This window comes from Hemicordylus capensis, chromosome 9 (assembly GCF_027244095.1).
Source record: "Hemicordylus capensis ecotype Gifberg chromosome 9, rHemCap1.1.pri, whole genome shotgun sequence".
Lineage (NCBI taxonomy): Eukaryota > Metazoa > Chordata > Lepidosauria > Squamata > Cordylidae > Hemicordylus > Hemicordylus capensis.
The window spans coordinates 18,070,978-18,088,960 of record NC_069665.1 but is presented as its reverse complement, the minus strand read 5'-3'; the positions used below and the strand labels follow the sequence as shown (position 1 = coordinate 18,088,960).

At 44.2% G+C, this 17,983-nt stretch overlaps 1 protein-coding gene across 1 annotated transcript in view; it reads right to left on the bottom strand.

Moving 5' to 3' along the window:
- SLC7A9 (solute carrier family 7 member 9) overlaps window positions 1-17,983 on the bottom strand; it is a 33,029-nt gene that overhangs the window by 7,823 nt on the left and 7,223 nt on the right. Inside the window, exons 4-9 of the mRNA XM_053270877.1 lie at window positions 17,112-17,237; window positions 15,613-15,712; window positions 8,222-8,266; window positions 7,954-8,077; window positions 5,888-5,991; window positions 2,779-2,875 (exon numbers count right to left, since the gene is read on the bottom strand). Of these exons, the coding sequence (XP_053126852.1) occupies window positions 2,779-2,875; window positions 5,888-5,991; window positions 7,954-8,077; window positions 8,222-8,266; window positions 15,613-15,712; window positions 17,112-17,237 (596 nt within the window). The remainder of the gene's footprint in view (window positions 1-2,778; window positions 2,876-5,887; window positions 5,992-7,953; window positions 8,078-8,221; window positions 8,267-15,612; window positions 15,713-17,111; window positions 17,238-17,983) is intronic.

Below are 17,983 nucleotides of genomic sequence, written 5' to 3'. Positions count from 1 at the left end.
ATCCTGAGGAACTGGTTCTATGGCAGAGATGGCCAGAAGGTGCCTGATGGCCTGCTGCATGGCTGAGTGCTTCAGATGGGACTTGGACCGAGGAGTAGGCATGAACCTGTCCCTGGGCCGGGAGGTTAGTTCGATTTCGCAGCCATGTAGCACTGTCTGCAGGACCCACTGGTCTGACACAGAGCCCTCCCAAGCATGAAAGAATTGAGAGAGGCGACCTCCTACTCCAGACAAGTCACAAGGTTTGACAGGGCTTGGCTTGTTGTCCAAACTGATTCTGCTTGGAGGAGGCAGACTTGTTAAATTGTGGTCTGTTCCAATTGTTGCCTTGGTTCCTGTTGTCTTTGTCCCTATCATTGTTACGCAAGTAGGGACGAAAGGATCGAAAGGGCTGATTGGTCCTTTTGTATGGCCGCTTGTCCTCTTTCCTTGTGGCTGAAGGAAGGACCTTCTTCCTGTCCTTTGTCTCAATCAGGATATCCTTGAGGACTTCATCCCCAAAAAGTTTGGTTGCTGTAAAGGGAACCGTGGATAGATTGGATCTAGACGCAGCGTCCACCTGCTAATGCTTTAGCCAAAGCGTTCATCTGGCTACCACATTATTTGCTGTTGCCCAGGCACCAAAACGCATAGAATCCAGCATTGCATTCGCTATGAACGCTTGAGCCTTTTGTAATTTCAGCGCAATTTGTCTCTGCCTGGATGGTTCGGGTGGAGGGATTGCAACAGTTCGTCTGTCCAAAGCAGAGATGCTCTTGAGACGATAGAGGCAGCTATAGAAGCCCGCACTGAGGGTGATACGCACTCGTTGTTCTTTTTCAGATGAAACTCCAGCTTCTTTTCCATTGGGTCCTTCAGAACAGACTCCCCGTCCCGGGGAAGTACCGCCCCCGACGTGAGGGCTGTGACATGTGCATCAACTGGAGGAGTCTGAAAAAAATTGCTAGCCATGGTGGAGAATGCATAGTGCTTGTTAGCCAAAGACGTAGTCTTTTTCTGGATAGCGGGTGCCTGCCATTCTTGTTTCAAAACCTCAGAGAAAGTCTCAGGTAAAGGGAACAGAAGCTCAGGTGTACATGTAGTCGGAAGCACCAGAGATTCCCTTGTTGGGGCTGTATTGTCCTGTAAACCTTCAATTGTTAGACCTAAGGTATGCAAGGCTTTAACAAACAGGTTAGCAGAATCTTCAGCTGGAAACAATCTGCGTGAATAAGGTAAAGGTTCAGCCCTGTTCCCATCTGACCATTCCCCATCCTCCCTGTCTGGATCAGTGGGATCATGACCCAGACCAAGGGGTCCCCTCCTCCCCCTGTGGGACTCTGTGGGATCTGTGGTTGTATAGGGTCCACCGGTCTGTTTGGTCGAGGATCAGTTGAAGCATAGTCTGAGTCCTTGGAAGAATGGACAGGGGAAGGTTGTTTAGGTTTCCTCCTGCGCTCCTTATTTTTGTTGGCTTTATGACTCTTCTTTCTCCTTTTAGGTGAGGGAGAAGAGCAACCAGACCCTGAGGAGTCTGAAGTAAAAAAGGAGACGATCGGGGGTGCCTTGCGCCTGCGGCGCCTCCTGTTCAAATGCTGGCTTTCCAGAGTGGGTAGTTATCACAGAGCGCAACTCATCAGATATTTCACCTACTGGAGGGGGGCATGAGACAACCGTTTCCCTGGGTAGTTCTGGGGGTACTGACCCTCCCTGCCCCTGGCTCACTGCAATCAGTGTAGGGGGGCTGCGAAACTCTACCTGTAGAACAGGCGCCTGAGGTTGCAGTTGGGGTGGTGATTGCTGGGGCGGTTCCACTACAGGGGTTCCCCCGCCTGGGTTGCTCCTAATGGGCTGCTGGGCAATATCTTCTCATCGGATGCTTCAGAGACCTCAGAGGGGGTTGCTGCGCCCATTGCCAAATCTACCATTGCCTTCTCTCCCGCTGCGGATCTAAGTGGCGCCCTGCCGAGGGCCTGGGCTTGCTGCTCGGGGTCTGTTGAAGAAGAGACTGGGGCCTTGCGTTTTTGCGCACTTTTGTCTGCCGCTGCCGCCCCGTCGGAGGTCTGTAGAGCCCTGCTCGTCGTCTCTTGCAGCCGCGCCCGACGAAGGCACAGTGGCCCGGGGCAGGCCGTTCTCTCCAGCCAGTACCTGCACGCAGTGGTGCAGGGACTTTGTTGTTTTCGTTGCTGACGTAGAATTTTTTTGCCCTGGGCATAATGCCCTGGAAAATGCCGGCCCTTCTAGGCAGGAGGAGAAAGAAGTTGAGAGGATTAGCGGTAAGTGACAGGATCGGCAACACGAGAAGAGAGATTGAAGGTGGTTGTTTTTGTTTTGTTTTGTTTAAAGGCAAAGCTGAGGTAAAAAGGCTTGAAGAGGTTTGAAAGGGAAAGGAACGGAATTACCAGATGTGGAGAGGAAAAAGTCAGGAAAGGCTTGTTCTCTGTCTACTTGTTCTCTGGAGCACTAGCAGGACTAACTAAACTGGGAGGGGCTATCCTCCCGAGGCTTTTATAGGCTTGGTAGCTTATTTACATAGTCCTGCCTCTCTCGAGCGAGTTCGGGATGATAACCCACACGAGGTGTCTTCCCACAGCAGCTGAGAATTTATAGTTCTAATGCTTGGATGCTTTCTTGTAATACAAAGCTTCCAGAGAGATATATTTGCATAAAAACAGTAAGCATCATGTGGTCACAGAGCAAGGATCAAAGAAACTAAATTTCAGAGCCAGATTGTAGCAATTTTAAAATCTGATTTTTACAGATAAAAGGTCTTAAGCACACTTCAGAAATCACACTCACATAAAATATGATAGCAGGTGCTGGAGTTAAACGCTTAACACTGATGTAAGAGAGCAGCTTTAACATGTGGCCTTCACGACCTGCGACATAAACAAGTCTAAAAAGGAAAATCATTCTGGTTAATTATTCTTAATGGGGTGTCAAAATGCAATGGAGGATAACAGGCCAAAAAGCTCATAAAAATTACTTTGTGCCAGTGCCTATCTCTCACCCTAATCTACCTCACATAAGAAGAGCCCTGCTGGATCAGGCCCAAGGCCTATCTAGTCCAGTAACCTGTTTCACACAGTGGGCCCACTAGATGCCTCTGAGAAACCCACAGATAAGAGGTGAGAGCAGTCCCTCTCTCCTGCTGTTGCTCCCCTGCAACTGGTATTTAGAGGCATCTTGTCTCTGAGGCTGGAGGTAGCCCACAGCCACCAGACCAGTAGCCATTGATAGACATGCCCTCTATGACTTTGTCTAAGCCCCTTTTAAAGCCATCCAAGCTAGTGGCCAACACCACATCCTGTGGCAGAAAATTAAGTACTTTTGTTGGCCCTAAACTACCTGGGGTAGTTGTGAGGGTAAAATGGTGGGGGAAGAACAATGGATGCCATCCTAATCTTGGAGGAAGGGTGGGATAAAAATGTAACTAAAAAAAAAAATGTGCCAGTTATATTGGTAGCAGTTTGACCAAGAACAATATGACTAATCAACTCCAACGCTAAAAGCATTATTTGTTTTAGGATTGTAATGACCTGTTTATCTGGGAAATAGGACACCACTAGCTGCACTGTGATCCCTCCTTGATAGAGCCCATATTAGGAACATAGGAAGCTGCCATATACATAGTCAGACCATTGGTCCATCTAGTGCATATTGTCTACACTAACTAGCAGCAGAGCTCCAGGGCTTCAACCCTCTCTCAAGCCTACCTGGATATACCAGGGAGTAAACCTAGGACCTTCTGCATGCAAGTATCCGGGTGCTATTCCACTGAGCTATGGCCCCATTTCCTCCTACGCTTCCCACAACAAAGACAAGTTCTGAAGCTTGTAAATTTTAATGAACTCGCCTTAGATTATCTTTTCAGTTTGTAAGGCAGTGAGGCGGGTCTCACGATCCAACTAAGCCGGCTCTCCCTGCAGACAACCAGGCAGAGAGCCCTGGGCGGCTGGATTGGCCACCCACACGATTGCCGGCTCCGTGACAGGGGCTGGCGGGAGCGGGGGCTACGCAGCAAGCGCGCAGGGCATACTGGGGAGACCCCCGGAGCCGGGAGGTGGCTTTTCGCCTCCTGGGTGGGGTCTACTCATGAGTAGCTGCAGTGCAGAGCCGCACCACGGCTACTCACGAGCAGATAGCCCAGGTTAGCTCCGCAAACCTGGGCTAAGGGGCGAGCTACTTGAGCGGGTTAGCCGCTCAAGAACCACCGGGCTTGCTTGCAAGCCCGGTGGTTCTTACAATTAACAAAAATCGGGCTAGGCTCTCCTAGTCCGATTTTTGTTAATCGTGAGAATAGCCCCAGTTTTTGTTTATATCTCCTAAGCCTTCCACACATGGCAAAGGAATGGGGTGTAGGGAGCCTGTGTTACTTAACATGATAGCAAAGGCTGGCCCCCCAAAAGACACAGTCTAAAACATAATGTGACAACTCCTGGCATAAGTAACTGCCAGTTTGTATTTTGCTACTGTTAAAGGTGTTATTTATAGGTGTTTAAATGTTAATGTATAGAACTGGGTGTAAACTGTGATTGTAAGTATGATGACAGTAGCAGCAGCAGTAGTAGTGAGACCTCTGCAGGAATATCGGGGAGAAGACAGTTAAGAGTAAGACAGAGGGGGGACAGAAATTAGCTGGACGACAGACAGTGAAGAGGGGAGAAGATGGGCTTGGATCTAGAAAGTAGTAGTGAACAGAAGAGACTTCTCTGAAGAAGGGAGGTTTAAGGAGAGCCAGGGGACAAATCTGCTCTCTAGTAGAAAAGACTTGAAAGTTCTGAGAGGGGAGGCACTGTGATCGCTTGATCACAGTGATCAAGCTGGGCATGTATAAAAATAGGTTAAAACAAGCAAAAATATTCATAACACAAAAACATACACAAAAACAAACAAAAATATATGTAAGAAAAAAAATACATCACCGTACAGTACACTCCTGATTCATAACTAGAAGCAGGATCAAAGCGGCATCTAGATTGTGTATAGTTCCAAGAACTCACCCCACACATCCTCACCCTTTTCCATATTTCCTCGCTTCCATAGATGTGGGATCGCTCCAAGGTTGCTTGTGTTTAGTAGCATTTCTTCAATCCATTTCTCGAGATTTGGTGGGGCCTTACACCTCCAGTGTTTGAGGATCACCCATTTAAACGTAAAGTGTGCCGTCAAGTCAGTGTCGATTTCTAGCACTCACAGAGCCCTGTGGTTTTCTTTGGTATAATACAGGAGGGGTTTACCATTGCCACCTCCCGCGCAGTGTGAGATTATGCCTTCCAGCATCTTCCTATATTGCTTCTGCCCAATATAGTACCAGCAGGGATTCGAATCAGCAACCTTCTGCATGTTAGTCAAGCATTTCCCTGCTGCCCCTGTTTAGCAACTAGCAATGCCCTAATTACCCATGCTCCCATGTCATTTAACTTCTACGTGAAACTAACGAGTGAGGTCCTCTGAAGATTTGGAGTATGATGCCATCAGTATGCCAATGACACCCAGCTCTGTTTCTCATTTTCATCCGATGCTGGTGAGTCAGTGGAGGTGTTGAATTAGTGTCTGAGATCAATAACGGACTGAATGAGGGCAAATAGACTGACAGTTCTGCTGGTGGGTGGTTTGTTTGATGTTAGAGGTGATGTTCAATCTTTTCCAGATGGAGTTGCACTCCATCTAAAGGATCAGGGACACAGTCTGGAAATGCCGACAGATCCAGCATTGTCATTGAAAGCCCAACTGACCTCTGTGGCACACATGCCTTTCATCAGCTGCTGTTACTGTGATTTATATTGATCTTATGGGGAATTTTATTTTATGTATAGAAGATTGCAAATCAGAGTCCTATTAAAAGGTTTGAGAAAAAGTTCACATCTTATGTTGGAATTGCATATCAAGTAGTTGAGAGTTTTACCTGCCAGCAGTAAAGCATGTCCCATTGGCAGCTCCGATAGTAGAGAAGGCCACAAAGAGAGGAACTATCCAAGAAGCAGGATAAAGAACCCTGTCACCATATGTCTGTGATGGAAGGAATTAGAATTATGTACAGTCGCCTGCCAACCAGGCATGCTGAGATGCAGGAATAATAAAGGTGCTTCATGAAAAAATATGCATTGACTGTTAAAAAATAGAATATCTCTGTTATAATGCGCTTGTTTTCTTTCGGGCTGTCAACTGATTATTATTTCTATGGCACAATGGAAGGAACTGACTTGCTTACATGGTAAGCAAAAGAGTTTGATCTTATTCTTCATGAATCGAATGATATCTAAACCAGTTCAACATGTTTGAACCAGTTACTGAGCCTCCTTTAAAAGTTAGGCAACATAAAAGTTAGGCAACATCCAAACCAGTTAGTCATGACTAAGCACTGTTGAAGTCAATGAGACAAGGTAAGTTAGTCATGACTACCCTGTATCATTGATTACAATGATGCTTAATTGTAACAAAGTTAGACAAGAAGTTGCCCACTGTCTGAACTGGAACAAGCAGAGTGCAAAAAATAAATAAAATACTGATGATTGAACCAGAACTCAACGCAAATGTTCACGGAACAACTCCCAGTATACATGCTACAAGACAGTCCCCCGACACAAGGAGCTTACAAACTACATTTTTAGCAGCATTTGGGACAAGGAAGACAGCAGAGGGAACGAGCAAAGAAGAATATGCACAAATACAGGTTGAGTATCCCTTATCCGGACATCCAAAATCTGGAATGCTCTGAAATCCGGAAACCACCATGGCATGCGCCAAACAATTTTTATTTATTTATTTATTACCTTGGTGAGCTGGGCGATATTCTTACACGTTTTCATATGCATTTCCTGATTTCCTTCCTCTGATGAACTACAATGACGAGTAGCTTTAGAAGTCCCATTGCAAGTCCCATCCTGATGGACCTTGTTTATGCCAGAAGCCATCAAGCAGCGAGCGACAAACATTTAATTTAATTTAATTTAATTTTATTTTATTTTATTTTTATTTATTTATTTATTTATTTAAGAAGCCGTGACAACTGCTGTAATAATTGCGCTCTCACACACACAGAGCTCAATAGCAAAAGGAAAACACTTCAGTTCCCAAACAGAACTAGCTGAAGGCGCAGCTACCTGCCTTCCTCTCCTCAAGTGTGCCCGATCCACAAGCAGAACATGCGGGCAAGCAAAAGCAGACCACTTTTGCAATTGGAAGCCCACCCCCTCATCGTCCTCCTCCTGCCTGGGTCCCTCCCCTCTCTCAGCATGAGGAGACGCCACTGGCTGGATGCTGCACATTCCCTTGGGGAGATGCTGAGCCCGTCACCCCAGCTAAAATTGCTGAGATTGCGGAAGATGATTTAAAATATTTAAAAAGTGGAAGAGGAGAGGAGGAGAGCCCCCCTCACTTGCTCGCAGATTCCAAGTTTTGCTGCTTTTAAACATGCTATAATTTGTCTGTAATTCTTTCTAGTTGCGGCTCTGTTTTTATTGTGAAGCTTTTTAATATTTTTTCATGTTCTTGTTTTGGCTCTAGAGGGAAAATACAGTAACCTTTCATGTTTAGACTTGGATCCCATGCTCAAGTTAGCACACTATGAAAATATTCCAAAATCTGGAACACTTCTGGTCCCAAGCAGTCCGGATAAGAGATGCTCAACCTGTATAGCTAGACATTGACTGTTTTAATAATGGTACCTTAGACACGTGTGCGTACTTTAAAACAAACTAGATCAACAGTGCAATCCCCACACGTCTGCTCAGATGGAAGTCCACTGTTTCCAGGAGAGTTCATTTCCTAATGTGTTTAGGATTACACAAATCAAAGCATATTTACTGGGGTGTAAGTACCACTGAGCTCAGTGAGACCTACTTCTCAGGAAACATGTTTGGAATTGCACATCTGATAACAGAAGTTTGTATTTCTGTCAGATGACCTCATTCCTGAAACAAAAACAACACATTTTTCTATAAACATTTGCTTAAATGATAAGGTACTCACCACAGCAACAGCTTGAGATTGCAAAAGTTCTGTTGATGTCATAACCGTAAAATATGAAATATTGATCAGAACATAACAAACTGTGACCAATGGGATTCCAATAATTATAGATAGTGGCAGATTCCTAAGCAATATAAATATAAATAAAGCTATTAGTAGGGTTGTCACCTGATTAAAGAAAGATTTGATTAATAAAATCAGCATTAGTTAATGGATGGATAGATCAATTGAATCTGCATATATTTGTGTATGGATTAGTTTTTCTTACCTATAAGGATTTTTTAGTTCCTCTGTGATGTAATTGAGTTGATTCCTGGAAGCAAAGAAGCACTGACATTATTTGGTAAGGCTGCAATAATGTGCACACTTACTTGGGCGAAAGCCTCACTGAACCCACGGGGATTTATTTCCAGGTAAACATGCTGCAAGCCACTTAACATAGGAAGCTGCCATATAACTGCTAACATAAGAACAGCCCTGCTGGATCAGGCTCAAGGCCCATCTAGTCCAGCATCCTGTTTCGCACAGTGGCTGCTTCTGTGTGTTTTTACCTGTTGTAATGTTTTTATGCTAGTATTTTATAGATTTTAAATTTGGTCTATTTTTTAAATATATATTTTGAGCTTAATATTTTTATTGTCTTTTATTGTATGTTTTAACTTTTGTAAACCGCCTTGGGGTTGTCTTTTAATGAAAGGCGGTATATACAGTAAATGCAACAATAAATAAAAAAACAAAATAGTGAGTCAGACCACTGGTCCATCTAGCTCAATATTGTCTACACAGACTGGCAGTGGCTTCTCCAAGGTTGCAGGCAGGAGTCTCTCTCTGCCCTATCTTGGAGATGCTACCAGAGAGGGAGCTTCAAACCATCTGCTCTTCCCAGAGCTGTTCCATCCCCTAAGGGGAATATCTTCCAGTGCTCACACATCGTCTCCCATTCATATGCAGCCATGGCGGGCCCTGCTTAGCTTAAGGGTACAAGTCATGCTTGCTTCCACAAGACCAGCTCTCCTCACCTATATTACATTTACTTGTAACCTTGGATAAATGTCCTACAGCATTCATTATTAATACTGTTGGTGGTAATACAAAATATTATCATAATTACTATTCCATTTCAATCACACCAGACCTAGTGAATGAAGCAATTCATAAGGCCACTTGAGAAGTTCCACTGAAGTCTTTGAGACTCCTCCAGCGTTAGTAGTCTGTAAGTTTCCATACCTAGTTTCCACTGATATGGTAACCCCTGTACCAGTGGACCTCGTTAAATGCCGTTTCAGTATTTGCGTTTTTGTGTATCCATGCTTTAAAAATAAGCACCAGATTCCATATTCGCAGTAGAGTGTGTTGCATTTCTGTGGTTTTGGACACTTGTACCTTGAACTTGACACTTGGACCCTTAACTTGAATCTTGGACCTTGAACATGGACCTTGAACGTTGTGGCGGGGGTGGTAGTGAAGGAACTCCTATGTGTGTTCACGTGAACTGGCTCCAATCCTGTGATGCCTCTCTGGCCAACCGGCCAACCAGTCAGGCCTGGAGTTTGTGCTGCTAAGTGCTGAACTTCAACTGTGGGGTAAGGAAGCTTCATGTTTACAGTAATGTATACATTACGGGAGGAGCTAGAGAGTGGGAGAGTGTAAGATCTGAGGTGGCCAAGTACAGTGCTGTGCTGCATTCCTTATTTCTGCCTTTTTACTGATTTTTTAGATCATCTTCCAGGCTCCAGAAACTAACCCCCTGATTCCCATACACACAATGCCTCGTTATTCATGATTTTGTGATTTGCGGTCGTAAGCAAGGAATGGAATCTCCATGAATAACGAGGTCCATCTGTATCTGGGCTGCATCCCTTCAGACTGCAAGTGAAGCTCACATGACCAAATGCATCGTCATACAATTTGTTTTTTAAAGAAAGATATTTCATGTAGAAAACTAACACATCAGGCGGAAGTGTGGACTAGCCATGACATGCTCGTTTTTTACATGCAGGGAGTTTTTAGAGAAGCATTCAGTCATGTGACATCACACACACCCCACATCTATCATCTGAAGCAATGTAGCCCAGACACAGATTTTCAATGGGGTGTGGTGGAGTTCACTCTATCACCCCACAGTCTCAATCTGGAATGCTCTCCCACAGCTATTTGCCTGGGAAGGGAGCTTTCACTGGTGACATTATTATTATTTTATTATTGTTATTATTATTTATTACATTTATAAACCGCCCCATCCAGAGGCTACAACAACTTTTAAAAGGACATTAAAAAAGACAATTCAAAACACTGTGCTAAAAACAATTCAAAAACAATTAGAACCATTTAAAATACTTAAAAACAACAACAACACTTTACAAGCCTTGGAAGGCCAGGCCAAACAATTAAGTTTTTAGGGCTCTCTTAAAGGCCGACAGCAAGCCTAAACTGCGGATATCTGCCAGGAGTGCATTCCATAGACCAGGAGCAGCTACAGAAAAGGCCCGGTTCCAAGTCACCACCAGTCGTACCAGTGGTAACTGGAGATGGACCTTTCCAGATGACCTCAACAAGCGATGGGGATCATACCGAAAAAGGCGCTCTCTAAGGTAGCCTCGCCGTTCAGAGCTTTAAAGGTAATAACCAGCACTTTGTATTTCACCCGGAAACATATCAGCAGCCAGTGCAGCTGTTTTAAGACAGGCATAATATGGTCTCTCTGGGTTACCCCAGAGACCAATCTGGCTGCCGCATTTTGAACTAACTGAAGTTTCCAAACTATATACAAAGGCAGCCCCACGTAGAGCTCATTGCAGTAGTTGAGCCTGGAGGTTACCAGCTGATGCACCACTGTTTTGAGATGGTTCTCTTCAAGGAATGGACACAGCTGTTGAATCAGCCAAAGCTGATAGAAAGCGCTCCAGACCATAGCCTCCACCTGAGATACTATGGTGAGGCCTGGATCCAAGAGCACTCCCAAGCTGCAAACCTGTTCCTTCTGGGGGAGTGTAACCTCATCCAGCACAGGATGATCTAACTCATCCCTTAAATTCTGATCCCCCACAATGAGCACCTCCATCTTGCTTGGAATTCAGCTTCAATTTGTTATCCCTCATCCAGCCCATTACTGCCTGTAGGCAGGCATTTAGGGAGTGAATGCCATTTGATGATGATGATGATGATGATAAATAGATTTGGGTGTCAGCATACTGATAACACCCAGCACCAAATCTCCTAATGACCTCACTCAGCAGTTTCATGTAAATATTAAAAAGCATTGGTGACAGAATGGAGCCCTAAGGGACTCCATTTAATAGCTCCCATTTTAAAGAGGAACTGTCACCAAGCTGCACCATCTGGAATCTGCCTGAGAGATAGGAGTGGAACCACTGCAAAGCAGTGCCTCCTATCCCCAATTCCCCCAGGTGATCCAGAAGGATACCATGGTCAACGGTATCGAACACCACCGAGAGATCCAAAAGAACCAACAGAGTTACACTCCCTCTGTCAATTCCCCGGTAAAGGTCATCCATCAGGCCGACCAAGACAGATTCAACCCCATAGCCCGCTCTAAAGCCAGTTTGAAATGGGTCTAGATAATCGGTTTCCTCCAAAACCACCTGGAGCTGGTTAGCCACCACTCTCTCAGTCACCTTGGCCAACCATGGGAGATTGGAGACCGGCCCATACCTATCCATGACTGAGGGATCTAGGAAAGGCTTCTTAAGAAGTGGTCTAATCATTGCCTTCTTCAAACAAGGCGGCATCCTACCCTCCCTCAGCGATGAGTTAATGATATTAACTAAGCCATCCCCAACAATCTCCCTGCTAAATAGAAGCAGCCAAGTTGGGCAAGGATCCGGAGAACAAGCGGTAGGCTGCACCGCCCCAAGCAGCTTGTCCACATCATCAGGCATCACAGATTAAGCCCCCGCCCCCCCAATCCAGACTGAGACCATGGTAGAGGCAAAGGGTTTAACCCCACACACACCACAGCTTTGATCCAGCTATCTATTGAATGAAAAACAAGCTAGCCTCAATCATGTGGTTAAAGTAATGTACTTTAGTAACTAGACATTATTTTAGTGTGACTTATAACACTCTTGACAAAATTGGAAAGCTCTCTGGATTTCCGGATTTGTATTTGTATTTTTGGTTAATGCTTCTTTATCAGCTATAGAATCTGTGTCCTGTATCAGAAATATCTTGCTACTAAGACAACAACAAATTCATTTCAGTCTATAGGTGTAGGATAGAGGAACTCTGTTCTAAGCTCTACCTCTGACTCATACTGGACTGACTTCCGAATCTTCAACCTCCACTCTTCCTTGCCTCTCTCCACGTCAGTAATATCGGAAGTGAAATGCCAACACTTACATAAGACTCAGTTCTCTACATCTGAAATCAATTCAGACAGACAGGTACTCATGAAAATGCAAACTGATGTTCCACATAGGAAGCACATGCCTTCAGTGTTTGATGGATATAGAGCTCCATGTAACAGTTCCAACAATCTCTGAAGTAAATTGCATGGAAAGAACAATGACCCAATTTGTCTAACTTAGTAGCAGTCCCTCTTGGTACTATATACTTCACTAGTATCTTTCAGCCCGTTGAAATAACGGGCGCTAGTAGCCTTCTCCGCCCTCCTCCGCCTCCTCCTCCCGCCCGAGCCTTCCGCCTCCCGCGGTGGTTTTGGGTGGGTGGGGGCCTCCACGGTGGTTTTGGTTTGGGTGGGGGGGTCCTCCGCGGAGGTTTTGGGTGGGGGGGTCCTCTTCCCCCTGCCTGGCTTCGGCGCCGCCGCCAGGCCTCGGCCGCGGCTCCGCTGCCGCCTCACCTGGCTTCCCCCACCGCCTCTTCCCCCCGCCCGGCTTCGCGGCAGCCGCTTCTCCTCCACCCAGACGGGAGCCAACATGGCTGCCTGGTGCCTGCGGCCGTATCTCCCTCGGATGTTCTGGGCATGCGCTCTGCGCATGCCCAGAATGGCCGAAGGAGACACGGGCGCAGAGACACGGGCGCACACCCAGGGCTTTTATTATAGAGGATTCACCCAGTTTCCCGAAGCTATAATCAGCAGACCTGCAAGCTGCATATTGAATTTGTTTATTTGTTTCTTTATTTATGCCTACCCCACCCATCCAGTACACTACTGCTCGGGGCGACTCACAACATTAATAAAAAGATACAATGTAAAATAAGATGAAGTTAACCAACTTTAAGTTAAACATGTTAAAAGACCAAGTTAAAACATTTAAAATTACATTTTTTAAAAAGTTTCAACTTAAAAGTTATTTTAAAAACTAAAAAAAAGTACTATAAAAACAAAAGAATCTACCAGATATAAACAGAGATGAGACATTAAAAAGCTTCTTTAAAAAGTCATGTTTTCAATTGTTTTTTAAAAACACTGAGGGAGGGAGCATGGCAAAGCTCTTCAGCAAGGGCGTTCCATAGCCAAAGGGCCACGACCGAAAAGGCTCTGTCTCTAGTCCCCGCCAACTGTATCTCTGCTAGTGGTGAGGCCATGAGCAGGGCCTGAGATACTGAGCGGAGGGCCCTGGAAGGTTCATATGGTTCATCTCTCAGGTTCATCTCTATCTTCTCATCTTTACACCATTATTTATGGAGTAAACAGTGCTCAAGTTATGGTAGGGGAAAGTCAGGGGAGCCTTAATTAAGCCCACAAGCCTTAGCCCCTCACCCCCCCAAAGTTTTAGCCAAATTATGGTCCCCCGTCACCTTCTAAGAACTTGCACCTGTTTCTGCTTGCACTTTAGCTTCCCTCTCTAGTGTTATGCATGCGTTAGAATTGTTTAATTTGTCCAGAAGTCAGTCCCGTTCCAAGAATAAGAATGCTTTGATGGTTAATCAGCAGTTGCAAACAGTGCAGGTCAGTCAAACCCTGCTACAGCTTAGTATGGGTACCATCAAGCAAGACTGCAGGGGGGAAAGTATAATAAACAAATTGCATTGCCTTATCTTCCTATAAGATATAAAACTGGCCTTCAGAACCAACCTTCTAGCTGAGCCATGAAGTTTGAATGATAGCATTTTCATTATTTAAAAAAACTAATTCTGGGGTTTTCTGCAAAGTTTACTGTTATCCTCTCTTCAAGCAGCTATGGCAGCCCTTACTTGGCCCCAATCCAGCTCTTGATATGCACAATTAGGTCATATGGAATAAAGTGGTGTCTTGGGTGTGAATGTGCATCCTCATCCACATCAAAAGAACCATCCAGCCAGAAAGAGGACCTGAAAGACCACTGTTGGGATTGCATACCTGCATCTGTGTCACCTCTGCTTGAGCAGAAGCCGCTTTTCGCATACAGATCTCTTTTACTGGCTTACAGCATATCTGATTTTAAAAACCACCAGGGAAGGCACAAACATCACGAGATTCTTCCTTTGGCTAATCAGGACTTTCCTCATCTGAATCTCACCTCTGTCATGAGCAAACTAAGTGACTTTAGGTAAGCCTTCTCAGTTTCCACATCCAAGCTACAATATGGGGATAGGAACATAGGAAGCTGCCTTATACCGAATCAGACCATTGGTCCATCTAGCCCAGTACTGTCTACATTGTCTGGCCGTGATTCTCCAAGGTTTCAGGCAAGAGTCTTTCTCAGCCCTGCCTGGAGATGCTAGCAGGGACTGAACCTGTGACCTTCTGCATCCAAAGCAGATGCTCTTCCACTGACCTATGGCTCCATCCTGTAAAGGGAATATTACAGTGCTCACATGTAGTCACCCATCCAAATGCAAAACAGGGCAGACCCTGCTTAGCAAAGGGGACAATTCATGGTCACTACCACAAGCTATATCTCTGCTATGAAAAATAGAGGCAGACATGGTGGGTAGCTTATGGAGGCGTAATGCTTCACTGCAAGGCTGTCACAACCTTCAAAGTGAACATCAGGGCTGCTCAGAAGGGGCTTCTGAAAGTTTCTCCAGTGTCCCAAATAGGGAAACATGGCCACATGTCCACCACTTCTGAGTAGCTCCGACTCTCTCTCTTAAGTCTGTAAAAGTCCCACAGTGCTGTAGTATGCCTCCGTAAAGCTGCACATTATGTCAGCCACTATTATTAAATTTATATCCCATATTTCTACAAAAATTGCACCCACAATGGTTTTTGTAAGGATTACATCAAATTAATACATGTGAAGTGCTTTGCATACTCAAAAAAATCTATAGGAATACTATACTAAGTATTCTAATATTATTATTATTATTATTATTATATTTATATCCTGCTCTTCCTCCAAGGAGCCCAGAGCGGTGTACTACATACTTGAGTTTCTCTTTCACAACAAACCTGTGAAGTAGGTTAGGCTGGGAGAGAAGTGACTGGCCCAGAGTCACCCAGCTAGTTTTATGGATGAATGGGGGTTTGAACTCAGGTCTCCCCAGTCCTAGTCCAGCACTCTAACCACTACACCATGCTGGCTCTCCCTTAAAACCCTTATAAGATGAGGACTTTCCTTTTCATTCTGCCAGTGATCAAAACTTAAGATATGTTGCCAGTACTCCCCACGGTCATCTTGATTCTCAGTATTAAGAACTCAAAACGTCAACATTTCCAAACATGAGCTTTGTGGCACTGTGATGAGGAGAGATTAGAGTCAGGTATAAACTGTTATACTTTAACTGCTAATGACAGTAATAAAAATATATTACCATCCATCATATGCCCAGAGTCCATTATAAAATGCCAGGCTAATTGCACCCACGGAAAGTGGGGGACCATCAAACGAATTGTTAAAGTTCTGCGTATTTCCTGCAAAACAAACATCAGTGGTGATTTCCCAACATTGTTAATGTCTTTTTTCCTTTATGGGTGATGTTTCGTTGTGCTTCCTCCCCTCCCCCTGGGTTTCAAACCACATATAATAATTTCCCAGGAGCATCTCTCTATTGTAGGCCTCCTCACTCCTACCCAGTGGGCCAGTTTGGGGCCCATCACGCAAGAAAGAATAGGAGCATGCCTCTTCTTCCTGTCCCCACATCCAAACTAGCCTCTAATCGCATGATTGATAATATATTAACTGGTTGTGGTTCGGGTCAGTTCGGACGTTCTGCCTATGTATGTTATCGCCTATGTTCTGTTTCTACTGATTATTTTATTGCTGGAGTGTGTAGATTTGTTTTATGTTTCTGCTTATATTGTTTTTATTGCTAATTCTGTTGTGTACTGCCTCTTTAAGAGGCAACCCCAGAGGCCTCAGGATGAGACAGGGACTGTGAGTGGAGGAAACAATTTTAGTTTATCAATGCAGGCCTTTGAGATAACTTGGGCCTGTATAATCTCTTCAGTAGCTTTAATAGTCATATACTCAGAAGGCCTAGAAAACAGAGATAGTCTGCAGATAAGCTGTGCTTGTTCCCTCCCCACACTAATCTAAAGTTTTGTGTAGTGGAATGTTCACCTAAACTGTAATGAATAGCTGGGCTATCAGAGGAGGTCTGCTTTGTGCCGCTGTCCACACATATTCAATTGTTTGATTATATTGTTTTAATCTCTGTTGTCAGTTGGCATGGAAGTTTTTGTGCTAAAATGCAGGATTTAGACTTTAAAAATTAAATTAAAATAAAACACTTGCAATTTTTAGAGCAATATGCTGAATTTTAAAATGAATTTATGCTGGATTTTAAAATGAATCTAATTCAAAAATGTTATTTTATCAAAATTGTGTGTTATATTCAATATATGTGATGAACTCTCAGTTTATGTAGAAGGAAATTGCTATTTCCTAATTGCAAAAATTTCTTTTGTAGAAGGAAAGTGCTAACTTGGCAAAGAGGCACCTTTTAATGTGGTGATTCTCTTTATTTATCAGGGGGAGAGTAACTGGCCCTATTCACCCCCAGCACAGTACTTCCAGTGACAGCTGCTGGTGTCTATCTTATGTTTCTTTTAGACTGAGAGCCCTTTGGGGACAGGGATTCATCCTATTTGTTATTTCTCTGTGTAAACTGCCCTGAGCCATTTTTGGAAGGGCGGTATAGAAATCGAATTAATAATAATGACTGACTGTGTTAATAATAATAATAATAATTTTAAAAAGCTATATATATTCCAACAAATGAAAGTGAGGAAACCCTCAGATCAAATCCAGACTTTGCAAAAAAAACAAAAACCAACAACCCCTAGAATCTGCAAAAAGACGTTCACATACCTTTGGCCAGGAGAACGATGCCACTTACAATGATAATTACAACAATCACCATTTTAGCACCAGTAAGAACATTTTGCATGTAGCTTGCTAACTTCACACTCAGTGCATTCACTAGAGTAATTATCACTATGAAAAGGAGGGAACAACAGAGCATAATGAGAAAGGATGCAAATCAGATGGCACAACGTCCACTTCTCATTAACTAATATATTCAGAACCTTGCTTCCTCCCCCTCCCCCGATGTTAAGTCCTGTCCAAAAATTTGTGTCAGGTTTCCAAATGTCACACCATTTTGTTAATTTCTCTAGGGAAGGGTCATAGCTCAATGATAGAGCATGTGCTTTGCATGCAGACGGTCCCTGCTTAAACAGATGATCCCAGTCAAAAGGGCTCTTCCAGATGGCAACAAATGGTGCACTGAGAAGACCTTGCAAGAACATTTTAGGCAAAAGCTTATTCAGCATCCACACATTCCCGTGAACTTCCGCCATCTCTTCCAGCAGGATCTCACGCATAGGTCAGATGGTGATCAGGACCATACCTGTATCAACTGCGGCCACTTATCTTCAATCTTCTCCTATAATATCTCTACTGCCCTTGATGATGCAGGGATGATTTAGGCATGAGGTATTAATTACTCCAATAGATAAAGTCCAAATATTTTTGAAAGAAATAAAATATTTTTTGGGGAAAAATGAATTTACAAAGAAAAAGAAATAGAAACATAACTTGATCCTCTCCATGAAATACACAGATCAAAGCACAAGCAGTTACAGTTTACTGTTCTTCAGTCCGAGTCCCTTTCTCCCAGCTGCTTCCTTGACCGTTAACTTCCAACTGACTCTACAGCACACTTCAATCTAAATACCGGG